General features: G+C 43.7%; 1 protein-coding gene and 1 long non-coding RNA gene across 7 annotated transcripts in view; one reads left to right on the plus strand and one right to left on the minus strand.

The window, feature by feature from the left end:
- The window catches only part of LOC114678997 (uncharacterized), a 28,082-nt gene extending 9,694 nt beyond the window's left edge, over nt 1–18,388 (plus strand). Inside the window, exons 2-4 of the long non-coding RNA XR_013395076.1 lie at nt 427–721; nt 1,681–1,772; nt 3,524–18,388. This is a non-coding gene — a long non-coding RNA (uncharacterized LOC114678997). The remainder of the gene's footprint in view (nt 1–426; nt 722–1,680; nt 1,773–3,523) is intronic.
- ZFP62 (ZFP62 zinc finger protein) lies at nt 8,144–27,864 on the minus strand. 6 transcript variants are annotated; one of them, XM_077937541.1, is made up of 3 exons: nt 27,824–27,864; nt 16,037–18,388; nt 8,144–13,252 (listed from the first exon to the last, which is right to left on the minus strand). In XM_077937541.1, coding segments are annotated over exons 1-3 (2,382 nt in total). In that variant the 5' UTR covers nt 27,825–27,864; the 3' UTR covers nt 8,144–13,223. The 6 variants fall into 6 exon arrangements, with proteins under 6 accessions (XP_077793667.1, XP_014997140.2, XP_001107789.3 ...); XM_015141654.3 differs by lacking the exon at nt 27,824–27,864 and adding an exon at nt 20,171–24,872; XM_001107789.5 differs by lacking the exon at nt 8,144–13,252 and having other exon boundaries at nt 14,502–18,388.
- Nucleotides 27,865–27,963: the final 99 nt, after the last annotated feature.

The following is a 27,963-nucleotide window of genomic DNA, read 5'->3' on the forward strand; positions in this document are numbered from 1 at the left end:
GTTTTGAACTCCTGACCTTGTGATCCACCTGCCTAGGTTTCCCAAAGTACTGGGATTACAGGCATGAGCCACTGCACCCGGCTGGCATGGTATCTGTTATAGCAACCCAAGCTAAGACGCTCCATGTTATGGACTGAATGCTTGTGTGCCCCCAAAGTTTCTATGTTGAGATTCTAACCCCATTGTGATGGTAATAGGAAGTGGGAACTTTGGGAGATAATTAGGCCATGATAGTAGAGCCCTCTTGAGTGGGATTAGTGGCTGTCTTAGTCCATTTTGTGCTGCTGTAACAGAATACCTGAGACTGGGTAATTTATAAAGAACAGATATTTGTTCTCTCACAGCTGTTGCATTGGGGGTTGATGGATGGACTTATTTATGTATTGACTGACTGACTGATTGATGGTGCCTTGTTCTGTTGCCTAGGCTGGAGTATAGTGGCAGGATCATAGATCACTGCAGCCTCAAACTCCTGGGCTCAAGCAATCCTCCCACCTCCGCCTCCATGTAGCTGGTGGGGATCAAGTTTCTAACACGTGAATCTTGGGAGACACATTCAGACCATCGCAGTGGCCTTATACAAAGAGACACAAGAGCTTGCCCTCTGCCATGTGCGTATACCACAAGAAGACTGGCATCAGCAAACCAGAAAGCAGGTGGACCCTCAGCAGACACCAAATGCTCCTGCACCTTGATCGTGGACTTGCCAGCCTTCAGAACAGTAAGAAAGAAATGTGTGTTTAAGCCGCCCAGTCTATGGTAATTTGTTTTAGCAGCCCACTAAGAGACCCCAAGATACTTTAAAACTCATCAGCACCTGCTTTCTGCATCTGGACCCTGATCTTCTGGTGGGTTTACCAGTTACTTGTAGAGTGTCCCGGTGATAGTTTTAGGTGTCAACTTGACAGGATTGAGGGATGCCTAGATGGCTGGGGAAGCACTCTTTCTGGGAAGGACCATGTTTTTGGAGGAGACTATTGTATGGGTGAATTTCAGAGGAAACATTCAGGTCATGGCAGTGGCATTACAAAAACACACACAAAAGCTTGCGCTCTCTCTCTGCCATGTGAGACTACCACACACAGACTGCCATCTGCAAACCAGAAGCAGGTGGGCTCTCCTAAGACACCAGATCTGCCTGCACCTTGATCTTGGACTTGCCAGCCTTGAGAACTCTAAGAAAGAATTGGTAGCATGGTCTAAGTTGGCAGGCCTGAGAAATAAGGAAGCACATGGTGGAAGTAAGTTCAAGGATAAAGACTTGAGAATGTCTACTCAGTGGACAGAGTCGGGAAGATCAACCCTCAATGTAGGCAGGTACTATCCAATCACCTACGGGCCCAGATGGAACACAAAGGGGGAAGAAGGGTGAATTCTTTCAGAGCTGTGACATCCTTCTCCTCATGCCCTTGTACCACAGAACTCCAGCTTCTTTGGCCTTTGGACTCTGACACTTGCACCAGTGGCCCTCTGGGGCTTGCAAGCCTTTAGCCTTGAACTTAGTTATACCATGTGCTTCCTTGTTTCTCAGGCCTTCCAACTTGGATCGGGCCATGCCACCAGCTTCTCTGATTCTCCAGCTTGCAGATGGCATATTGTGAGGCGTCTCAGCCACCATAATTGTATGAGCCAATTCCCATAAATCCCCACTCATCCATCTCTCTCTTTCTCTCCTGTTAGTTCTGTCTCTCTGGAGAAACTTTACTAATACAGCTGTTAATATTTACAGCTGCTTCATGGAGGACATTCGTTCTCAACCCCATCACACACAGGTAAGGCCTAAAGCATAAATGGTATCCCTGGCATCTCCAAACAGCGTTTCTTCATGGAGAATGGGATTTGCCCTGCTCTTTTGGTGGCAGAGTGTGGTCGCCAAAACTGCTCTGCAGGCAGACTGCCCCGGGTCTGGGTCTGACCCTGACATTTGATAACTATGACTTTGGTCTTAAGCAATTTTCTTCCTCTGTGGATTGATATTTGGATATCAATGTGGATAATAATTTCTCACCAAGGTAACTGTTGTGAGGTAAAATGAGTTAACATAAGTAAAACCTAGCACATGCAAACCATCCGAAATGGTTAATACTTATTATTAGCATTTGAAAAAATAAATGTTTTTGACAATAAATTTCTTGTACAGTTGTCCTCAGCCAGTTTCAACTGAGCCGATCATTTATGTGACACTTTCATTACCAAATTGATGTTCTGACCCCAGTTTCAAGTGCAGTATGAAACTTTGAAATTCTAAAAAAAAAAAAAAATTAAGGTTCTTTGGCTCTTGCAGCCTGTATTAATTTCCTACGGCAGCTGTAACAAAGTAGTCACATACCACATAACATTTCAGTCAGCAGTGGGCTGCGTTTTTGACAGTAGTCCATACAATTATAACACCATTATTTTTTACTGTACCTTTTCTATGTTTAGACACACAACTACTTATTGTTACAGTTGCCTACAGTATTCAGGGCACAGTCACATGCTGTACTGGTTTGCAGCCTCACAGCAGTAGGCCATGCCAGGCAGCCTAGCTGTGTATCAGGCTCTCCTAACTAGGTTTGTGCACTCTATGATGTTCACACAATAGCCTAATGATGCATTTCTCAGAACGTATCCACGTTGTTAAGTGACCTATGACTATTCATTCTACAAACTGAGAAGCTTAAGTAACAGAAATTTATTTTCTCACAGACTTGGCAGACAGAAGCCTGAAATCAAGTTGTTAGCAGGGCCGTCGCCCTCTGAAGGCTCTAGAGGCAAATCTTTTCTTGCCTCTTGCAGCTTCTGGTGGCTCCCAGCAATCCCTGACATTCTTTTCCTTGTAGTAACACAACTCCAATCCCTACCTCAGTCTTTACACGGTGTAAACCCCTGTGTCTCTAAATCTCTCACTCTGCATAAGGACAAGTCTTTGCATTCAGGGCCCCTCAAATCCAGTGTGACCTTAATTTGATTACCTTTGTAAAGATGCAATTTCCAAATGAGGTCACATTCGTATGTACTGGAGGTTAGGACTTGAACATATATTTTTAGGGGGCACAAGTGAACCCACATCAGAGGTCAAGCCACAAAGCAGCCTACATGGTGAAACCCGTTTTTTCATGAACATGTAAACTGAAGTAAGGGCCACGCTGCCTTGGAAAGCATTCTGTGTTGTCATTCCAGAGCCACGGGGGCTGGATGGTGACAACAGAGGTGGGCTGCAGACCTATGGGCTACTCTTTGCAGAGGCAATGAGTAGGGACTGCCACAGCATTCAATTAATTTCCTGTAAGAATACATTTTATTCAAGTTGATAAAAAAGCTATACTTATTAACATTGCATAACATTCCTGTGCTATCAAATGAGAATCTCCAGAAATGAATCTGAATAGCTATAAAACCTACATTTTTCTGCAGATACATGTGTGGCCACCTGAGAGCCAGGTCCTTCAGTGTCCACAGACATAGCCCTGCCACCTACCACCTGCTTCCCAGAGCAGATGAAGCTTCTGCCAACTCAGGCTTATCCCAGTCTCTATTTCAGGCCATCGACTGGATGAAGAATTAATTTAACAAGCATGAAACAGCTTGCAAAACATTGGTGAGTGGCTGAGGGCCACGAAACGAGACCCCCGTGTGGCCCGTCTTTGAAGATGAATCCAACAGCAGTGACTCTCCCTGTGTCCTCCCCCCATCTTGTTTTCTGCTTTTCCATACAATGGCTTATTCACTGCATGTGACATCATCACTGGCACTATGTTGATCTATCAAATTTCCTGTTTTGTGGGTTTGTTTTGGATTAAAGGTCTACTGATCTGAGCTTTGAGCTGTAAGGCTTGACTGTGAGCACAAACTGAAGAGTGTGGTACCTCACACTGCGTAGGAAGCTGAATGACAGGTGTTGGCAGTGAGGGGTGGGGAAAGCTGTCAGGTAGCAAACAGCTGTTTTTTAGGCTAACCGTTGAAGGGAAGCTCCTAATCACTGAGTTAACTTTTAGCAGAGATTAACTCAGTCCATCTATTGGGATGTGAAGGATTTTAGCATACAGGTATGTTAATTCAGAGGCTCTGGAATGCATAACAATTTCCCCCATTGAAATTTATGATAATTAAGTGTTCAACTTACTGGAATTTTCCCCACAAGACTCTTCTGGGATGAATTTGCCTTGGGGAGAAGACTCCATAATTGAAAATCTGCATCCAGGCCTTCAAGAAGCAGCATAATTCCAACAGTCTGTTTTTCAGTTTCTGTCAAATGTCTGGCTTCTCTCGAAGGGATGTTTGGGATGGTGCTCATGAGTAGGGACGGCCACTCTCCTCTGAGCCTCCACCCTCCTGAACCTCCACCCCTGAGCCTCCACCCTCCTGAGCCTCCACCCTCCTGAACCTCCACCACCCTCTGAGCCTCCACCCCCCTGAGTGTCCACCCCCCTGAACCTCCATCCCCCTGAGCCTCCACCCCCTGAACCTCCACCCCCCTGAACCTCCACCCTCCTGAGCCTCTACCCTCCTGAACCTCCACCCCCCTGAGCCTCCACCCTCCTGAGCCTCCACCCCCGAGTCTCCACCCTCCTGAACCTCCACCACCCTGAGCCTCCACCCTCCTGAACTTCCTGTTTCAGCTGATGCACCTTCAAGCACAAGGTCCTGTTCCTGGGCTCTGTTAAAGCTTCCCTCAAGAAAAAAACCTTACGTTTGCCAATGAACTTGATGTAAAGTTGTGAAGAATATTTACTCTCCTTTAAACATTTATTGAAGCTAGGAATAAACTTAACTGGACCTATGTATAGAAAATCTTAAATTTCTACTAAGAGGTAAAAAAAAGAATTCTCTTCCCTTCCTTAACAATTCAGCTCCCATTACACAAAAACAAACAAGATGGGATTCTGTTGTGAGGGGACAGAGCTTCAGTGTCCCGAAGCTAGGTGTTGGAGCCCAAGCAGGGTGAGGACAGAGTCAAGGAGGCCCATGTGGTGGTGGGGCATGGCCTGGCATAGGTCTCAGTGCCCAAGCAAGGTGAAGAGGGGACCATGCAGGGAGTGAGGGTGTCACTGCCAAGCGAGGTGAGTAGGGCCCGTAATTTTGAAAAGTCATGAAAGCTGAGGAAGGGCTGAGGCACTATTCTAGATTGAAGGAGACTAAAAAGACGCAAACACTAACAATGCACAATTCTAAACTGAAATCTTTGCTCTAAAGGACATTAGGACAATGAAAGAAACTTGGATGGGGTCTGAGCATTAGGTAGTAGTAATGCATTGATGTTGATTCCCTAATCTTCATGGTTGTATGCTGATGATGCAGAAGGTTCTTGTAGGAAATACACCTTCAAAAGTATTCTGAGGTGATGGGGCATCATATCAGCGGCTTATTCTCAAATGGTTCAGGAAGAAAAAACTTTTATACTACTTTGGCAAGGTTAGATTGTTTCAAAATACAATTTTTTAAAAAGCAGCATTTGTCAACCATCAGTTGGTAAAAGGTGAAAAATGTTGATAATACCTAGTGTTTGTGAAGGTGTGGAGAAACAAAGTTTCATACACTATTGTCAAAAGTATAAATTGTTACAATATTTTTGGAGAGCAATTTTCCAATATCTAGCAAAAATTTAAAAGCAAATCTTAACTCAGCAATTTTGCCTTTAGAAATGTATTTGTAGAATAACATACAGGATAGAAAAATGTATTTTACTGCAACACTGTTGATACTAACAAAAACTGAAAACCACTAAAACATTTATCATTAGGGGGTTAAGTAAAGTATGATATAACTATACAATGAGTTTACTAGGAAACCCTTAGAAAGAATGCAGAAAGATGTTGACTTTTACAGAAAGGTGAGCTACTGTCTAAACGCAAATGTGCCAATATCATTATATATAGTAAGCTTCCTTTTGTTAAAAATCAAAAGCATATGTTTAGAAGCAAAAGCACTCATGTAAAGGCCTGGTATAGAGCAGTGGCTAAAAACAGTGCCAAGGTACTGCCTCAACTTCCTCTCACATGCTGCCATGGTGATACTGTGCTGGTTCAGGAACCATGACAGCCTGTTTGTATGAATTCCTTAAAGTGTGAAGGCACAAATTACTTAGTTTCTTTCATAAGTCACCTAATCCCTTAGTTTAAAATGGTTGTGTTCATGGAATACTATGCAGCCATAAAAAAAGGATATCACATCCTTTGTAGAAACATGAGTGGAGCTGGAGGCCATTATCCTAACAGAACTAATGCAGCAACAGAAAACCAAATACTGCATGTTCTCACTTACAAGTGGGAGCTAAACAATGAGAACACATGGACACAAAGAGGGGAACAACAGACACTGGGGCCTGCTTGAGGGTGGAGGGCAGGAGAAGGAAGAGAATCAGAAAAAATACCTATTGGGTACTGTGCTTATTACCTGGGTGATGAAACAGTCAACACCAAACCCCTGTGATGCACAGTTTACCTATGTAACAAACCTGCCCATGTACTCCTGAACCTAAAATAAAAGTTACAATAAATAAAAAGTAAAATGGTTGTGTACTGACAAGAAATAAATGTTCCAGACCTGGTTGGCTCCTACCCCCCTTAAGAACTCCCAGCACCAAGGACAGCTTCACAGTGAATTTGTTTTTTCTCTGCCCCATTCACCATTTTCCTTCTGATAAGATTTTGAATCCCTGGTTAATTAATGAAGAACTAACCTTACAATGGGTATATGCTTGTGGTCCCTTTGCACCAGCCCCAGCCCACCTAAAATACTACAGCTGTGGGACTGCCTAAAGAATGTCAGGAAGGCAAGAGAGGTGAGCCGAGGGTCCCCAGGTGGAGGCCTCCACAGTAAGTGCCACAAGGTCACTGGGTCATCAAGGGCATGTTCTGTGAAGATGTTCTAGCCATGGTGTTTGTCCACTGTCCCGTGTGCCTGACTGTTTAGACACAGTGGACAGTGGTCTTAGCCAACGCCTAGTGTGTTCAGGGGCAGATCCCTGGCTTCTCCTAAATGCACTGGCTATGAAAAGGGGCAGTCAGCTTCAGAGGGAGTTGAGGAGCTGGGGATTGGGAAGGCTTTGAAGATGCCCCTCAAAGCCCCACTGGATGTCAATCAGCCGGTTTCCAGACAAGATAAACTAGATAACTTGCAGGATTCTAGGTGTGGGTAGATATGAGAATGGAATTGGGAAATGTAACTCTTCCCATAGAAGTAGCTAAAACGGCCGGGCACGGTGGCTCATGCCTGTAATCTCAGCACTTTGGGAGGCCCAGGTGGGTGGATCATAAGGTCAGGAGTTCTATAACAGCCTGGCCAACACGGTGAAACCCCATCTCTACTAAAAATACAAAAATTAGCCAGGCGTGGTGGCGGGCTCCTGTAATCCCAGCTACTCAGGAGGCTGAGGCAGGAGAATCGCTTGAACCCAGGAGGCGGAGGTTGCAGTGAGCCAAGATCGCGCCACTGCACTCCAGCCTGGGCAACAGAGCAAGAATCCGCTTCAAAAAAAAAAAAAAGTAGCTAAAACAATTTGTGTGTGTGTGTTGGGGTGGGGGAGGAAGGTGTTAAGATCACAGGAATAATAAAAATGTTAGTATAGTATTGCTATCACAGTATTTCTGTTGTTACATGCTCGAGTCAATCTTTGCTTTTAGAGGAAAAAAGCATCCTGAAAAAGAAGCTGGAACCTGGAACTCCATGATTTGTGCTCACTGAGGGTTTTTTGGTTTTTGTTTCAATGGTATATTCTGAGGACAGGGTCTAATAAATAACTTCTTAGTTATTCAAATGACTTCTGAATGAAAAATAAAAAATACTGAATTGAAATGACCCCAAAATGTGTTAACTATTAGCAAATAGCTAACCTCTTGTCTTGTATCCTAGATATTGTTTTGTGGAAGGAAATGAACTTGCCAGATGAGACCAACTGAAATAAAATGGAAAGCATGGCAGTGTGCCATACACACACACACACACACACATGAACTTGCCAGATGAGACCAACTGAAATAAAATGGAAAGCATGGCAGTGTGCCATACACACACACACACACACACACACACACACACACACACACACACACACACACACACACACACTCTTTACTAAGGCCAGGAACTTGAGGGGAGGATTTTCTTCTTTCCCAGTTTGGATTCACTTTAGAATCTTGGGTTTAGACAACAACTTCTATAGTTCTTGAACCAAGTTCCCTTTTATTGAAAGTTAACAAAATACAAAGAGGGGCTGTGGGCTGTGAAAGGATTCTGTAGAAAATTCTAAGGCCCAGGTTAAGAGCATGCAGACAGCAGTGTATCAGTCAGATTCTAACCTGAAAATCAGAAACCACTCAAGTATTCAGATGGAAGAAATCTAATGCAGAGAATAGGTGACACACTCAGGGTCAACATCAGAGAAAGCACTGCCACAGATGCTATCAGACACAGCTTTTAAACTAATAATGTTACTATGTTCAAGGAAAATAAAGTTACATTTGAGAATCTGGCATACTATGAAAAAGGAAGAAGGTTCAGTGCCGTGGCTTATGCCTGTAATCTAGAGCTTTGGGAAGCTGGGGTGAGCAGATGACTTGAGGTCAGGTGCTTGAGACCAGCCTGGCCAACATGGCACAACCCCTCTCTACTAAAAATACAAAAATTAGCCAGGCGTGGTGGTGCACACCTGTAATCCCAGCTACATGGGAGGCATGATAATTGCTTTAACCCAGGAGGCAGAGGTTGCTGTGAGCCAAGATTTCACCACTGTACTCCAACCTGGGTGACATGGCAATACTCCATCTCCAGAAAAAAGGAAGCAAATGAAAAGTCTATAACTGAGAAACAGAAAAACTTAAATTGAGCACTCAGCGGGTACAGTCAAGCCAGATTACATAGCTAAAGAGAAACTTAGTGAACTGGAAGGTAAATTAGATCCAGAATGAAGCCTGGGTAAAGGAGTAGGGGACAAAAGGATGAAAAAGAGGCACAGGAGACACAGTGAGAAGGCTTTATTTGGAGTCCTAGAAAAAAATGAAAAAAAGAATGGTACAGAGCTAATATCTGAGGACACAATGGCTGAGAATATTTCAAAACTCATGAAAGACAAATACATACATTTAAAAGCCCAGAGAATACAAAAAAAAAAAAAAAAAAAAAGATTACTTTTAAAAAATCCACACCAAAATAAAACACAGTGAAACTGGAATAAACTGAAGATTAAAAAAATCTTAAAAGAAGCTATTTTAAAAAGAATACATTAAACTGGCAAATGAACAGCCAGAGTGGAAATCACAGTTTAGTGGCTTAAGCATCCAATGCAACAAAAGAACATGAGGTCTAACCTAGAATTCCATTCCTACAAAAAATCTCTTTTAAGAATGAAGCTATTTTTAGGCAAATAAAAATTGTGAAGTTTTACCTCTACCAGGACAGTGTTCTAAACAAAGTTTTTTTAGAGAGAAGGAAAATGTCCCCAAATAAAAAATTGCAGAGGTGGAGAAGAATGAAAGGAAATGAAAAAGTTGGGCAAGGTGGCTCATGCCTGTAATTCCAGCACTTTGGGAGGCCAAGGCGGGTGGATCACCTGAGGTAAGGAGTTCGAGACCAGCCTGGCCAACACAGTGAAATCCCGTCTCTACTAAAAATATAACAATTCGCCGGGTGTGGTGGTGTGTGCCTACAGTGCCAACTACTGGGGAGGTTGAGGCAGGAGAATTGCTTGAATCTGGGAGGTGAACACTGCAGTGAGCAATGTCCGAGATTTTGCCACTGCACTCTAGCCTGAGTGACAAAGCAAGACTCTCTATCCAAAGAAAAAAAAAAAAGAAAATGAAAGTAATTAAAATAGTAAAAATGTAGATAAATCTAAAATAAACATTTGGTATAGAAAACAATCATAACATTTTAATATCTATCTATTTATCTATAATTAAAATTAACCAAAACAATAGCATATAGGATGGAAGGTAAATTAAGTTGAAGTATTCTAAGAACCTTGCATTGTCTAGGATGAAGATAAAAGTATCAATTAACATTGGGTTTTGATAAGAATCCACCTTTTAATTCCTAGGCCACTAAGAGAAAAAGTACGTAACTTCCAAACCAAAAGATGGAAATATAGAGTATGAATAGAATCATTCTAATCTAATCCAAATGAAGGCAATAGAAGAGATAACACAATTTAGGTCATGTGGAGTAAATGGAAAGCAGTGAATAAGATTTAAACCCAAATCCTTCAGTAACTATATATTAAAGTGCTAAATGATCCTGTTAAAATAAGTTATCAGACTGGATTAAAACAACAACTATATGCTATTTCCAAGAGGTACATCTAAAACATAAAAATACAGAAAGGTTGAAAGTAAAAGGAAGAAAAGAGAAATGCCACATAACAGTAACCAAAAAGGAAGCTGATGTTATTAATACCAGAAAAAAAGGAGACTTTTAGTAAAAGGCATTACTAGAGATACAAGGTTTACTTCATAAAATTTCAATTCATGTAACAATTTTATATTTGTGTGGCCTCAAATATATAAAGCAAAATTCACAGAACTATATCTAAGTAGGGATAACTCAACAATTGTCTCATTAATAGAACAAGCAAATAAAACTTCTTAATTAAGAGCAGAGAAGATCTGAACAACGTATTACAAACAATGTAATGGCTTTATGTAGACGACTGCATGCAGCATCTGCAGAACATGCACTTTTTTCAAGTGCCCACAAACCTTCACTAAGGTTAAACATGTGCTGGGCCATAAAGCAAATCTCAACACATTTCAAAGGAGAGCAGTCAGATGGAGCATGTTTTGTAACCACAATAACAAAAATATAACTAGGAAATTCCCATGTTTGGAAGTTAAAAAATACTCTTCTAAATAACCCATGGAATCTGTTGTGATTTCCCAATTTTCATTCCTGACTTTTTTTGTGCTTTTCTTTTTCAATCACATCAGAGGTTTACCAATTTTCAGTCTTTTCAAAGTCCCAACCTTGACTTTGTTGGTCTTCTTTATTGTGTTGTTTGCTGTTTCATCAACGTTTGCCCTCATTCTTATCTCTTTCAACTTTTAAAAAGATAGTCAATTTAACAACATTTGTACAAAATTTTTATAAAATACAGAGCATTTTTATTAAGCCTTAAAATAATCTTGTAAACAGGACCTTTCCCTCATTTTACAGATGAGAAAATGATAGAACAGGAAATAAATTCGTATTATTGCATTGAATGGAATATGGCCCTATGGTTTGCACCCAAGACCAGAGGAACTTCGCCTGCTCCTCTCTGGGGCTTTGCCCTGCCCACCTCAGGACCACTACTTATCCTCTGAGATCTTAAGCGACACTAACCAGAAATAGCCATGGTTAAGACAGTGGAAGTCTGGCTCTCACCAACCCTTCCTACAGTAATCTCCAGCACATCTGAGTATTGCTGGGAAAACACAGGGGAAACAAAATATACCATGTGAGTGAGCAAGCTGCCCAGGCCAGAGAAGCAAGCATGAGGCAGCCCTCGACCCCCAACACGTGTGGTTACTGGCCTCAGTCAGAGGCTCCTCTGCTGAGCCCTTTTGCAGCCCGACAAAGACAAAACATGTTTAGAGACAATGGATTGCTTATTTAGAAGCAAGATACCTCTCAGGAACATCCAAAACATCACTTTTCTCATGTTTCTTCTGAAGTTGTGTCTGAGTAGGGGGTGGTCCTTGAGGGATTTCCTTGACTTCCAGGTAAGAGTTGTCCTCCATTACCCAAGCATCTAGATGCTGAGTCCCTGGACAGGGCCACTACACTTACTCATCAGACTTACTCCATACATTCTTATGCAAATACTTCTCATTCTAGGCAGCCTTCTAAGGACCTGAACACTACTAATGCTTCCAACCCTCATTACAATCTATGAGGTTGCTACTATTATCATCTTTACAAAAGACAGGTGAGGGCCTGGCATGGTAGCCTGTGGCTGCTCAGGCCTGTAATCTCAGCACCTTGGGAGTCTGAGGCTGGACAGATTACTTGAGGGCAGGAGTTCGAGACCAGCCCAGCCAACAATGATGAAACCCTGTCTCTACCAAAAATACCAAAGTTAGCCTGGCATGGTGGTGCATGCCTATAATCCCAGCTACTCTGGAGGCTGAGGCATGAGAATTGCTTGAGCTCAGGAGGTGGAGGTTGTAGTGAACTGAGATCATGCTGCTGCACTCCAGCCTGGGCGACAGAGCAAGACTGTCTTTTTTTTTTTTTTAAAAAAAAAAAAAAAAAAAAAAAGACAGGTGAGGACATTCTAGTTTAGTTTCTTGCCTAAATTCATCTGGAAAAAAGTGAGAGTCCTTATTTGAACTCAGGTTTACTGGTAGAGAGACCATGTCCTCAGTCACTATACTTCACTGCCTCTACACAAGTTTCCTGCAGTTTCCTTAGCACAATGACACTATCCATAGCCTCAGAAAAACTGCCAGGTCTAAATGAGAACGGCTCCTCAGTAGGAAGAAAATTGAAGTACTATATTCTGCTTCCTTCTCCATCTCTCTAGGTCAAGGCCCTTAGCTGAAGCTGGAGAAGAGGAATGAAGGGTCTTCCCAGCCCAGGGACTCCCTGGGTACAGCTGTGGCAAATTCCTCAAGGTCTTGATGCAGACAGACGTCAGGTCCCCAATGTCTGTCTTCAGCTAACACATCTTCAGGTGTTGTCCTAGTGGTGATCCTCTTGTTTTTGAATCCCATGAAGGAAAATTCCCCTGCATTGCAGGACTGGTGTTCAGTACCGTTTCACACCCAGTGTCTCCATACATGAAACATGAAATTATTTTCCAGGCTTTCACCTTCAGACAAATTTGCTAAGAAAGATGTGCACTCCTATGGAAGGCTATTCCATACTCACTGTTTCTTTTCAGGCTTTTCCTTTCTCTTTCTCCTCACCACTTTTCCCTCCCCCTTTATTTTTCCCACTTGCATATCATTCTCTGGAAGGAATTGGGGATGGTCCCTAAACCACGTTCCGTCCCTGATCTGAGCAGGCACAGCTGCACCAGTTCATTAGGTCTGTGCTACAACGCAGACCCCTCATGTCTGGGAGCAGCCTGCATGGCTTGTATCTGGCTGTAGGTACACTTGAGGACCTGGGCCCATTTCCGGAGCATGTGAGTAGATGGGGGCCGCAGTAGGAGCTTGTCTGGTGCTTGGGGGGCTGAGGCACTCAGAATCCCCACCTGAGCTGTGGCCATCCTCTCCTTTGTTATTTAGCCTGCATCTTCCCCAAAAGTAGACAGTGCCTTAGGTTCAGCTGGAGCTCAAGTACGGGAGCTCTCCTGTGTGAGGAGCACATGGAAACCTGAGGTTAAAAATAGCCAGCGCTGGTCTCATCTTCAGCAAAAGGAAGCCCAATTCATGTCCCCATGACTACTGGGAACAAGTACTCCACGGCACCCTCCTTCTTGCCCAGACACCAGCCCTGACAGAGACCAGCCCTGCAGGAGGATGCCTGGGCACTTCCAAAGCTGCCTTTACTCAGGTCATCCCAGTTCCTACTCCTCTCTCAGAAAACCCAATTCAACGTCCTGCCTAGATGTCACCACTTCCTCCCTCTTGGTTGGTCCTAGTCACCATCCTCTGATCACGTGCAGTCTTAATTCAGACATCCATTAGGATGGTGGATGCATTAGGAGGGTGGTTCCGCTCACAGCCTTTCTCCTTTTATTCATCCTTACCTGCCAGCATCTACTCCTGCTGCCATCCTCTCCCACCCAGTACGTGGGACAGGGACGGTGCCTAGTAAATCCTCAAGTATTTGCTGAATAAACCAGTCCAAGTCTGTGTATAGGGTCAGGCTTCCCAGTGTCATGTGCAAAGAAGGATAGAGAGCAAGTATGACCAGAACAGTCCAAAGTGGAGCAATGGCAGAAATGCTCCATCTCCCTTTCCTCCCTCAACTACACCCTGCCCCACTGCAGCCATCAAAACTTACTGGTAGAGGTTTGGATACAAAGTGAAAGAATTATACTCCTAGAAAAGAGCATGGAAATTATCTGGCTAGAGAGGTAGGAGTCCTAGAGGGAGATGGGAAACTACATGGCTGAGATTGTTGTCTTGTAAAGACAGTGGGTTTTGAAACCAGAGACCAGACTTAGAATTCAGCCTTTACTGATTGGCCCACTCACAGTATTCTCAGACAGGTTACTCAATTCTCAGAAGAGTCTATTTTTACCCTTGAGTTACCTAGTTAACAGCTTCATACACAGCAGTATTTTATGTTCAATTCTACACAGTCCTGTCAGAGCTGTGTGTGGTGACTGACCACTCACACAACTTACCTGCTCCCATGGGTTAGGATCTAGCCCAGTATGAGGATCACATGGCTCCACTGTGGTCTCCTCAAAATCTATCCTGTGCTCCTCTTAGGGAGGCACCTTCTAACTTCTGGTGAAACCAGCCGAGCTGCTAGCCCTGTGGGATGAGTCCACTGCCCTCTCTGGTTTGGATCTGGTATATAACTTACCCCACACAAAGATCTGACACATAAATGGCTCTTGGGTATCCTGCATCTAAACTCACAGCCCGTTTTGATTTAAGGAATTTCTTTATTGGAATTCCACTTTACCTCGCCACAAGGAGCTGGCTTTCATGACAAAGAGAAAGTGAGCCCTGAACAAAGTATTCGTTAACATTTTACAACAGACAATATACACATATACTGCATGACATCTTTACAATAACATATTCCAAACAATCAAACATTTAACAGGATTAAGAAACATTAATTTCCTTCTCTCTAGATGACTGGTACTTAGCTTTTTAGCTTCTGCACTAAGATGCGTTCCTTCTCAGCATTTCTATTCATAGGAATCCCTGAATCAATTCTGTCATGTAAGGTGCAAATTCATGTTGACGGTGTGTTCCATTAGTTACTGAATGTGTCAAAATCCTCTCCACGGTAGAACCTTTTATTGTAGCATAATGTGTGAATACCACTTCCAGGTTATCCCTCATCACAAATTCATCATTATGGGAATTCATCTGAAACTTTAAAAAAGTTTCATCCATTCAACTAATGTTTCACAATAGTATGTTCATCAATTTGCATTTTTTATGAGTGACTCTCTCCTATCTCCTGTTAGACTTGTAAGTCTATGCTTTCTACTTTTCCTAAAAGGAAATCCAAATTTTGTTTCAGAAGTCATTATCACTGCCCCTCCCAAACCAATTACATCAAGTTTATACTTAAAGACCACTAATATTAAGTAAATTTATATTCCCTGAAACCTACCTCTCCCTGAATTTGCCTGTTGGAGGCCTTTCTCAGTTTTCCCACTGACCAATGTGTAATTGGGATTCAAAGCTATACCTGAATTTCCTACATTTCTAGTAACAGAATTTACCAAACATGAACATTCTGATGGTGATTATGTAACTTCTAATTAAAGTCCCTTCCTCATCTGTGTTTTATGTCCGGAAATGTCTACTAATTTTGAAGACATTGCTTCACATTCCATCACTTGGGTAGGTTTTTATCTCAAGTATGGACTATTTTATATGCCATAAGCGCTGAACTACTTTGATAAACTGGAGCCTTTCTTGCTCGCTATGATTGAAAATCACATAGAAAGGATTCCTCCCAATCCTCTAGGATGGTTTCATTTACACTGTGTAAATTACAAGCCATGACCCCATACATTCTCACATTCATAAGGTATTTCTTCCATTTGAGTTCAGAGACTTGGTGAGCTCTGCCTGCTACAGAGGCAGCCTCATCCTGCTCCCATCCAGGGCACTCCCTCCCTCATAGGTTCTCTTCTGGGATGTGCCACTATAACTTCCCACATATATCACACTTAAAGACTCCTCTCCAGTATGGGTTCTTTTATGCTTGGTGAGATTTGATCGGATATTGAAAGCCTTACCACACTCATTACATCGGTATGGCTTCCTTCCAGTGTGGATTCTTTTGTGCTGGTCAAGGACTGATCTATAATTGAAGGATTTCCCACACTCACAATTATAGGGCTGCTTCCCCTGGTGGACACTTTTATGGTTGATAAGACTTGAGTGTGAGATGTATGCCTTCCCACACTCATCACATTCATAGGGTTTCTCACCTGTGTGGATCCTTTTATGCACTGTGAGGCCTGAGCTGTTCCTGAAGGCCTTCCCACACCTATCACACACATAGGGTTTCTCCCCTGTGTGGACCCTCTTGTGCTGAGAAAGGAGAGAGCTGTAACTGAAAGATTTCCCACACTCGACACACTTGAAGGGTTTCTCTCCAAGATGGACTCTTTTATGGCTTATAAGAGTTCTGCTTGAGAAAAAAGCTTTTCCACACTCATCGCATGGATGCGGTGTCTTGCCGGGGTGGGTACTTTTATGGTTAATAAGGCTTGAGTGTGAGATGTAGGCTTTTCCACACACGTCACATTCATAGGGCTTCTCCCCAGTATGGATTCTCTTATGAACTTTAAGGCTTGAGTTGTTTCTGAAGACCTTCTCGCACCTGTCACATTCATAGGGTTTCTCTCTAGTGTGGACCCTTTTGTGCTGAGAAAGGAGTGATGTGTAATTAAAAGATTTCTCACACACATCACATTTGTAGGGCTTCTCCCCAAGATGAACTTTTTTGTGGTTTATAAGGGTTCGGTATGTGATGAAGGCCTTCTCACACTCATCACACTTAAAGGGCTTCTCCCCGGGGTGGACGCTTTTATGATTTATAAGGCTCGAGAGGGAGATGTACGCTTTCCCACATTCTTCACATTTGTAAGGTCGTTCCCCAGTGTGGATTCGTTTATGTACTTTAAGGCCGGAATTATTTCTGAAAGCTTTTCCACACTCATCACACCCAAAGGGTTTTTCCCTGGTATGAATCCTTTTATGCTGCTCAAGGGCAGAGCTGTAGTTGAAGGATTTCTCACAATAGCTACATTTATAGGGCTTCTCCCCAAGGTGGATTCCTTTGTGATTTTTAAGGCTAGAGCGTGAGATATAGGCTTTCCCACACACATCACACTTATAGGGTTTCTCCCCAGTATGCAGCCTCCTGTGGACTTTGAGGCCTGCATTGTTTCTGAACGTTTTCCCACACACATCACATACATAAGGTCTCTCTCCGGTGTGAATAGTTCTGTGCTGAAGAAGAAGTGAGTTATAACTGAAGGACTTCCCACACTCCTTACACTCATGGGCTTTCTTTCCAGGGTGAATGCTTTTATGGACTGCGAGGCCTGAGCTATAGCTGAATGCTTTGCCACAGACATCACACTTGTAAGGTTTCTCTCCCGTGTGGATCCTTTTATGCACTATGAGGCCTGAGCTGTTCCTGAAAGCCTTCCCACATTCGTCACATTCATAAGGTTTCTCTCCAGTGTGGATGACTTTATGCTGAATGAGAAGAGAGCTATAATTAAAAGATTTCTCACACTCATCACATTTATAGGGTTTATCTCCAAAGTGGATGCTTTTATGGTTGAGAAGTGTTCTACAAGTAATGAAGGCCTTCCCACACTCATCACATTCATAAGGTTTCTCGCCCGTGTGTATCCTTTTGTGGACCCTAAGGCCAGAGCTGTTACTGAAGGTCTTCCCACAGATGTCGCATTCATAGGGCTTCTCCCCCGTGTGGATCCTTTTGTGGACTCGGAGCCCAGAGCTGTTCCTGAAGGCCTTTCCACACTCACCGCACTCATAGGGCTTCTCCCCAGTGTGGATCCTTTTATGCTGGTCCAGAACAGAGCTATAATTGAAGGATTTTCCACATTCATCGCATTTGCAGTTCTTCTCCCCAGAATGGGTGCTTTTGTGGTTTATGAGGCTGGAGTAGGACATGTAGGCTTTCCCACATTCCTCACACGCGTACGGCTTCTCCCCAGTGTGGATCCGCTTGTGGACCCGAAGGCTGGAGCTGCTTCGGAAGGTCCCTCCACAGTCGTCACATTCATAGCGCTTCTCCCCAGTGTGCATAATTTTATGTTGAACAAGGCGGGAATTATATTTGAAGGATTTCCCACATTCATCACATTTATGTAATTTCTTAACAGCATTGGTTTTCTGCTGTAGACTAGGGTGGGAGGTTCCATTAATGTTCTCCACACATTTGCCTTGCTCACTGCCTCTCTGTCCTACAGGCATAGTCTGGTGTGTGATATGCTGTGGGCTCAGACGCAAGCTCTTCTCAGATGCCTCACCTTCCTGTTCTGTCTTTGTATTTGCTGTACTCTTGGCTGTGCTGATTGCTTCCCTGATGCAGCTTTTGTCTTCCTTCATCCTGTTTTCCACAGGTTTTTCCTGCTGACTCTCTACCTTGCTATCCCAAACACACGTGTCACCAACCTTAGACTCAGGCACAGGATCCCTGTGAAGACCTTCCCCTTTCGGCCACTTAGATTCTGTATTTCCAGCATTTGCATATTCTTCAGCTGGTTCCTCATCCTCAGTGCTCGTCTTCAAATGTGACACTAAATCGAGAAAATGAAAAGGACACCTGTTCACTCTCTTTAAAAACGAACAAACTGGAATAACAACAAACAACAAAGTTTGCTCGCTCAACTGACAAACACTTACTGACAACACACTGTGTGATAAGTACCATGTACTGTTTTTTAAGTACTAGGGATACAACAATGAATATGACAAAAGTTCTGCCCCTGTGGAACTAATGTTAAAATGCTAGAGCCCTGGATTTTCAATGGAACAATGAGCTTTTCTATTCTTGCATAACAGCTTAGCATTGGGCAAGGTGAAATGATTCACAGAACCATGGGCAACATCAATCAGTTTTTAAACAATGTCATCCAGTCATGGAAAAACAAACAAGAGGGCAGAAGAAATCTCTGAGGAATAGAAGCAGAAAAATTCCTAAGTAAGACAAAAGTTAGGTGAAACTTTTTTTTAAATTGTGAAAAGTGAGACAAAATCAGCAGAGGACAGACAACACTAAAGAGAAAAAATCAGTACCTGGGGAGGGGTAGCAGGGAGAAGGCTATGAAATCATGAAGACAGTTACTGCAGAGATGAGAAAGAAGGCAACCTGCATATTACATATTAAAATATATCATTAAACCTCTATAATTAAAATAGTGTGGTCCTGGTACATAGACAGGCAGAGGGAATAGAACAGGAAGTCCAGACACTGTCCCAGGTAGACACAGAAATTAATAATAAAGATGATATCTGCAATTACCGGAGAAAAGATGGTCCTTTTAATAGTGTTGTAGCAACTATGAAGCCATATGGAAAAAGATAAAATCAGGGCCGGGTGTGGTGGCTCACACCTGTGATCCCACCAAAATCAGGGCCGGGCACGGTGGCTCACACCTGTGATCCCACCAAAATCAGGGCTGGGCGTGGTGGCTCACACCTGTGATCCCACCAAAATCAGGGCCGGGCACGGTGGCTCACACCTGTGATCCCACCAAAATCAGGGCCGGGCACGGTGGCTCACACCTGTGATCCCACCAAAATCAGGGCCGGGCACGGTGGCTCACACCTGTGATCCCACCAAAATCAGGGCCGGGCACGGTGGCTCACACCTGTGATCCCACCAAAATCAGGGCCGGGCACGGTGGCTCACACCTGTGATCCCACCAAAATCAGGGCCGGGCGCAGCAGCTCACACCTGTAATCCCACCACTCTGGGAAGCTGAGGTGGGTGGATCACGAGGTGAAGCAATTGAGACCACCCTGGCCAACATGGTGAAGCCCTGTCTCTAGTAAAAATACAAAAATTAGCTGGGCGTGGTGGCGTGCACCTGTAATCCCAGCTACTCGGGAGGCTGAGCCAGGAGAATCACTTGAACCTGGGAGGCAGAGGTTGCAGTGAGCCGAGATCGTTCCACTGCACTCCAGCCTGGTGACAGAGGGAGGCTCCATCTCAAAAAAAAAAAAAAAAAAAAAAAAGGAAAAGAAAAAGATATAATTAGATCCCATTCTTCACACCACACACACACAAATAAACTCCATATGGAATAGAGCTCTAAATATAAAAGAGCTGTACAAATGCTAGAAAACATGGGTAAATGCCTCCACGACTTGAGTATAGAGAAAGTTTTCTAACAATGACTCATACGCAACAAAAGACTGATATGTTTTCAAAAATTGAAGAAAAATAAACTAAAAATCATGCAGGTAAACAGGCAAAAAGATAAACAGACAATTCTTTTAAGTGATCCTTAAACATTCAACTTGATTCATAATAAGAGAAAGGCAAGTAAGAACTACTGTAAAACACCACTTCTCACCTGTCATATTAGCAAATGTTCAAAGCTTGACAATACACTGTTGACAAGGCTGTGGAGGAAACAGGCACTCTCATACACTGCTGGGAATGCAAACCGGCACAGCCCTTTTAAGGGGAATTCACCAATATCTAACAAAACCATATATGCATTTACCCAGAAATCCTATTTTATGAATTTATAAGGAGGATAACCCTCCAAAAAATATAAAACACGTACGTGCACAGAGTGATGATTCATTATAGCATTATTTGTCACTGCAAAATCTGGAAACCTACGTAAATCTCCAAGCACAGAAGACTGGTTAAATAAACTGGCACATATGCATAATGGAGTATTAAAAAAGGATGAGGAGCATTTCTGAATTGATATGGAGCAATTTGTATATCCTAAAGTCAAAAGGTCAAAGTGAAAAAGAGTAATATACATGCTACATTTTGTGTAGGAAAGAAAACAGGAAAAGCAGCACGTATGTGTTTCTCTTTATAGTAATGATAAACCAGAAAACAATGAGGTTCATTGCCTACAAGGGAGGAGTGTGGAGAATGGACCAGAAGGAATGGGGGAGAGAGACTGAGTATATAGCCTTTTTAATAGTTTTTACTATACAAAATACATGATAATATTCTACATATTCAAACAATAAAATTAAACATCAAGAGGATGGGAAAGGGGAAAAACTGCTAAAACAGAAAACAAATCAACCTACTTGCATTTCACATGAATACCACAATCGCAGGAAGAGAACAAACAAAAAGGAAACACAGAACTAATCCAGGCAACTTAGAAACTATTTGACTACCTAAGTCCATTCAGTCTGGGGAAAGCTGGAGGCGGGGCAGTGGCAGTGGGAAGAGGCACAAACAATTCAACTGTTAGCAGGTTTTCTGCAGAGGTATGAACAGCAATTCTGAAACAACTTAAGATGTATTAAGAACTTGAGTAAATGTGTTGATTTTGTTGGGCTCAGGGCTCTCCTAAAGAAAGGGACCTAAAAATAAGGAATAAAGGAAGGCAAAAATGAATCCTGGGATGAATTCGAAGTACTGGTGTGAACTTATGATTTCTAAATCACATATATGTGCACGCATGTATATTCAAGTCCGTATAGCTGTATGCATATATCTGCATGTATTTCCTAGTTCTGTTTGCTGAAAGCCCAAAAAACAAAAACACTCCAGTGGTAATGAGCACATCTAGTACCCTCATTCTGGGTCTCTATTACCATTACTTACTAAAAGGAACCACAGCTTCTCAAAGAAATGGCTGATTTCAGGCTGAGAGCAGGAAACATACAAGAAGAACATCATGTTACACCAGCAAGTAAAGAGAGGCTCAAAAACAGGGTAGGGACATGCTGCAAGACCCAGCTTGCACATCCAGTGTTCATGTTCAAGCACCATAATAACTTTAGGCACCATAATAACTAAGTATAGTGATACACTATAAACCACTGAAGATAGGCTTTCATGAGTCTACACAGGTACAAACAGGATAGAAATGGAGGCCTCTTGCTTACAGCAGAATGTGAGTGCTGGTTGATAAACGTAGAAGGAATACCAGAATTGGAAAAATCAGCTTTCTGCAACTATCAGAGTAAAGACTGGATCAGGAGAGAATCATCAATGAATTCCACGTCTAAGAGGAAATTCTGAAAGGGGCAGGATATCTGCATAGCCTTAAACATTTATAATGCTTAAGTTATTTACAAGGGGGAAAAATGCAAGAGTGGAGAGACAATGCCTTGGCCAGGTGTTCTAATTTAACACCTCCAGTGGGGCAGATGGACATAACATGCTTTTAGTTGGGAGAAGGACACATCACCAATGAGAATGCATTACCTGAACTGAATCAGCAGGTAAACTCAAAATGAAAAATGTTTTCTACTAAAACAGAGGGTGGAGAGAAGAGGGGGGACTATACTTTTCAAATACATCATTTTCATAAAAGACGAAGAGCTGTAGAAATGTTCCAGATTAAAGAAGGCTAAAGAGATCTGACCACTAGATTAAATTCCTGACCCTGACTGGATCTGCAGTGGAGGGAAAATTGTGATAGAAACAATTATATCAGCTGACAAAGGTGGAATATGGATGGTAGACTAGGTAAAAGCAGTATCAACTTCAAATTGACTCAATTTGAAAACTGTACTGTAGTTATCTATGAGACTATCCCAATCCTTGGGAAATACACTGAAGTATTTAGGGATAAAGGGCCATAATGTACATAACTTACCTACAAATGGTTTAGAAAAATACTAGCATGTATGAAAGACAGCAAGAGGACAAAATAAAGTCAAATGTTAACTGCAGGTAAATCTGAGTAATGGGTATCTTTCTACTGTTCGTATTCTTGAATTTTTTCTGTGCATTTAAAATTATTACCAAACAAAAAGTTTTCAAAATGTCGGAAAGCAAATTTGTTTCCTCTTCTACACCTTCCCCTCCAGGTACTGCTTCGCCATCCTACTGCCTGTTACATCTGGAAAAGTGGTCTTCACATCCCACTCCCACTCCCCTCATGCCTCATTTCTTCCACTCAGACCCCACTGCATTAGCTTCTTCAGGGTGGTGCTTGCCCTCGGGGCTGCTGCCCCCTGGATGTTTCCGGCCCCTCCTTCCACCTTGAGCCTTTCCTCTTCCGGCTCCCCATACTCCCCTGGGAGCCCTCATGGCTCCCAGCACTCCCACACACCGTCTCAGGTCCTCATCTCTGCCCAAGATCCCTCTCAATTACAGATCCTCATATCCACCTCGCCCCCCACCCTCTGCCTAAATCAGAAGTGGGCTATTTCCCGTGGCCACATCCAAAACAGCCCCGGGGACCGCTGATTCTATTGCCTAAGTAGTTCCGAAGCTCCCACCCCATCCCCCACCTGCTTCTTACCGCTAAGGCCTTAGTTTAAGCCTTCTAAATTCTCTTCTGGACTACTGCCATCGTTTCTCGACCTTCACTCTTATCCCTGCCCAATTCTTTCTCCAACCACTGTCAAGAGTTTTTGTAAAATGCACACCTAGTCACTGGGCAGTGCCAAGTTCTCCCTGGCTACTTACTGTGGCACCTAAAGCCTTCTGCACCAGCCGCCTGTGCAACTGTCACCCCTCACTGCCACTCCACTCACTGATTCTCAGTCTGATCTTTCCTCCTTTGTTTCTTCGACAAGTGGATTGTTAGTTTTCTTCCTGTCCTCTGGGATTCCATGTTAGACTGGCTGCTGACTGGCCTGGTCTGCCTAAAATCACAGACACATTGCCACTTACCTCTCTAACCTAAGTGCAGGCCAGGGGCCTCCCTGTTCTGGCTCTGCTTAAACCCCTCTGTTTGGGTTGGAGGCACAATGTCCCGTCACCTGATGTAGTTCATCCAATTCTCTTCTTGAGTGAAATCAAGATGGATTAATAAAAACATGATCTTCACTGAAAATACATGGCTTGAAATGAAATCTATATTAATCAATACTAAGATCCATCAAAAACAGGCAGAAAAGCAACAAGACAGCACTAGAGTACATGCTGCTAAAACATAAAAACAATGCAAAGAATGTAACATATAAGGATAATTAAGTTATCCTTATAAACAATACTGAAGATGCATTCTAGTATATCAGTTCTTTCTGAGGCTAATTGTTGCGCAAGGAACTTAGACTATTATCTGTATCCTGTTTGTTTTCCGGGCCCTGGGCTATTCCTATCCAAAGAGATGGATATGACAAGGCCCTGCCATCAAGGCGCCTGCAGACTAGTAGGAGAGTCTGGTAGGAAAACAACCATGTGATAAAAATGACAGAGTCTCACTCTGTCACCCAGGCAGCAGTGCAGTGGCATGATCTCAGCTCACTGCAAGCTCTGCCTCCCAGGTTCACGCCATTCTCCTGCCTCAGCCTCCCAAGTAGCTGGGACTACAGGCGCCCGCCACCACGCCTGGCTACTTTTTTGTATTTTTAGTAGAGATGGGGTTTCACTGCATTAGCCAGAATGGTCTCGATCTCCTGACTTTGTGATGCGCCCACCTCAGCCTCCCAAAGTGCTGTGATTGCAGGCATGAGCCACCACACCCAGACCCTTTTTAAAAATTATTTATTATTATTTTCTTTTTTTGAGGCGGAGTCTTGCTCTGTCGCCCAGACTGGAGTGCAGTGGCTCACTGCAAGCTCCGCCTCCTGGGTTCACACCATTCTTCTGCCTCAGCCTCCTGATTAGCTGGGTCTACAGGCGCCCGCCACCACACCCGGCTAATTTTTTGTATTTTTAGTAGAGACAGGGTTTCACTGCGTTAGCCAGGATGGTCTCAATCTCCTGACCTTGTAATCCGCCCACCTCAGCCTACCAAAGTGCTGGGATTACAGGTGTGAGCCACTGCGCCCAGAGTTTTTTTTTTTTTTTTTTTAATCAGACTGAAGTCTGGAGTGAAATGGCATGGTATCTGGAATTTGCTTTAAAATATTTCCATCAAGAAAAACTAAAAAGGGAAAAGTTAAACAGCAGAATCCTGATAACTGCTGAATCCAAGTGATGGGTATATGGAAGTTCATAAGAAAAAACTTTGGGTCGGGCACAGTGGCTTATGCCTATAATCCCAGCACTTTCGGAGGCCGAGGCAGGCGGGTCACCTGAGGTCAGGAGTTTGAGACCAGCCTGGCCAACATGGTCAAACCCCGTCTCTACTAAAACAAACAAACAAAAAACAAAGAAAATTAGCTGGGTGTGGTGGCGGGCGCCTGTATGTCTGTCTCAAAAAAAAAAAAAAAAAAAAAAAAAGAGAAGAAAAAAATTTTAAAAAGAAAGATCAGGCAAGGTGCAGTGGCTCATGCCTGTAATCTCAGCACTTTGGGAGGCTGAGGCAGACAGATCACTTGAGGCTAGGAATTCAAGACCAGCCTGGCCAAGGAGGCGAATCCTTGTCTCTACTAAAAACACAAAAATTAGCCAAGTGTGGTGGTGCACACCTGTAGTTCCAGCTACTTGACTTGGGAGGGTGAGGCACAAGAATTGCCTGAACCTGGGAGGCGGAAGTTGCAGTGAGCCAAGATAGCGCCATTGCATTCCAGCCTAGGTGACAGAGCGAGACTCTGTCTCAAAAAAAGAAAAGAAAGATGACTCATACTAGTTGCAGTGGGAGAATGGATTAAGGCAAGACAGGACTGAGTCCTGGAGTTCCAGGAATAAGTCACTATAATCCAATCAAGACTGATGTAGTGGCTAAGTCATGTGTCCCCTATGACACAAGTAAGGAATTACCCCCAAAACACAATTCTTCCATAGAAAGACCCAGAAACTTTTGAATTTCTTAAAAGTTCTAAAGGCAGAATGGGCAAGCCCTTTCTAACCAGTTTTCAACACGTAGCCTGACTCTAATAGCCTGGTTACATCAGTCAAAACTGTCAGACATAGAATGCCATCCACTCCTTCCAAGCTATATATAACCAACAACCTCTGGGTACTTCTGTGCTGCTTTCTTGTTCATGCTCTATCGCCAAGGCCTAGAAAAGTGAATGCAAATAGTAAGAACCTGCCCTAAATTCTTGCTGTCTCTGCCTCCAAGACTCAGGAGCCACTTTTCAAGAGCCTAGACAACTTGTAAGACAGGAACTGTGGCCTGCTCCGGCTGAAAATTCCTTCCTATTAGCAGATTGCAACCAGCCTGGAACTACTGTGAATTTGGAGTCCAACCATATTCCACAAGACAATTTTACCACCTCAAGGTTCACGCGTGGATTCTATACCTTAAGTTCTCACATACTGTATTTGATTTGGAGATGACCAAAGAAAGGAAAAAAGACAAGAGAAAGTGACCACAAAATGCTTATCAACCCAGAAGAAAGAGTACCTAGGAGGGGGAAAATGTGCAAAGGAAAGATGGGACTAAGGAATAGAGAAGTGATATGCAGATGAGAAGAGAATATGGTTTGTGTTCTAGCTATTGTTGCATTTGTCTTATGAATATTAGGAATGTAGATGGTTAACGTGAGTTGCTTCTATTGCTTAAATATAGAAATAAGAATGAAAGGTGATTTTTCCTTAAAGTAAAAATCTGAAGTAGAACATTCTCAAACCAAGTAGTGGAGAAGAGATTTCTAGGGAGCAGGTGAGCAAAGGAGATACTAAAAGGGAGGCTGATTTTCTGAATTAAAGCCAGCAGGGACTGGCTTGGAGTCACTGACATAGTCTGTTAGGCTAGTGTAACACTAAATATAGTGACAAGTCGAAGGAGGGAAGGACTAAAGTTTTATTTGTTCTTTAAACACTCTACATCAGTGATTTTGATAATGACTTGTCATATGTAACAATCTGCCAATATCTGGTTGAGTTAATGTAAAAAAAGAATTTTCTAATGGCTGTTAGGTTTCTTCTTTAAAAATCCTTACCGTAATACACTGTATTGAGTATACCATTGTTTGAAACAACGAAAAATTGGAGATAACCCAAATGCCCCCGAATAGATCTAAAAAAGGACAGAACACCGAAAACATCCAAACAAATGGCCCATCCAATACTTACCACAGCTCCGTAAAACAAAACAGAACAAAACTTCTGTGTTCTGATATGTAGAGACCGGTAAGATAAAGTGAAAGAATCAAGGGGTTAGAAGGATTTCTATCACCTGTGTGATAAAAGCGGGCACTAACTAGCGATATTCGCCAGTACTTGCAGAAAGAAATTTGGAAAAGATACAAAGGAACAAATTACCTAAGAGGGTAGGGCTTAGGAAGATAGCTAAGAGGGATGGAGGAAATCTTTCACTGGTAACTTTTAATATTTTTAATATCCCAGCCATATGAAAGTATTACATATTTCATATATTTTTTTTTAAGCCTTGGGCTTTCACAAAGAAACGCTCCTGCTGGCCAACTACTTTAAAGGTCTTAGAGCAGCACACCCAGCCCTGGCTTTCCCCAGTGATCTTTTCCGTCCCCCCGCCGGGTTCCCGCAGGCTGTGTCCCCGGGTCTAAGAAACTCCTCGATCTTCCTCTCCCTCCCTAGTTAACTCCTTTTCTGCTGGCAGGAACCCGCGGCAGGTCGCCTCCCCCCGGTGCACCCGTCTGGATGCAGGTGCGCTTCCCCAGGTGAGGGCCAGGACGCGCCTCCGGGGTCTCCATTCACCCTGCAGCAGGAGCTTATCCTCCTCACTCACGGATCAAAACAAAAAGGTGTGTGTCGGGGGGCGGGGAGAAGGTCGAATCAGACCGCCCCTAGAGGTCTCTCTGCCCTCGCCATCACTCTCAAGTCCTCGAGTACCAAACCTAACTTCAGAGGGAGCACGAAACGGTGGGTATTTTGAAGCACTAATTTTTAGGAATCCCCCTCCCATCCAAGACGGGGATGAAGAGTTGCGGAACACCGGAGCGGGGCCCTGGCCCTTCTCGGAACACTGAGCAGACCTAGCACGACGCTGGTCCGTTCAGAGGTGGCAGCTGTGGCCCACAGGAGCCCAGTCCGTTCCAGGGGCGCGCCCCGCACCCCGCTGCCTGCCCGAGGTCCTCCCTCCCCTCCGCTCCGCTCCCCAGGAACGCGCTACTGAGATCTGTGCAGGGAGGGGGCACGCTTACTCCCAGATCCCGCCCGAGACCCGCGGGGCGGCCAAGACCCGGCCAAAAAGGGAAGGGCGTGGCAGGCAAGGGCCGGGGGCGGGAGCGCGGGCGGCCGCGGACTCACGTACTGGCTGTGGCGGCGCTGCGGGAGCCCGGCCGCCGGCGGGACAAAAGCGCGGACCGCACGGCCGGAAGAACCCGCGCCGGCCCTGGGGCACTTCCGCGCCCTCTCTGGGACGCTGGAGGACTGACTCGATGGTCCGGCCGC

This window comes from Macaca mulatta, chromosome 6, assembly GCF_049350105.2.
Source record: "Macaca mulatta isolate MMU2019108-1 chromosome 6, T2T-MMU8v2.0, whole genome shotgun sequence".
NCBI lineage: Eukaryota > Metazoa > Chordata > Mammalia > Primates > Cercopithecidae > Macaca > Macaca mulatta.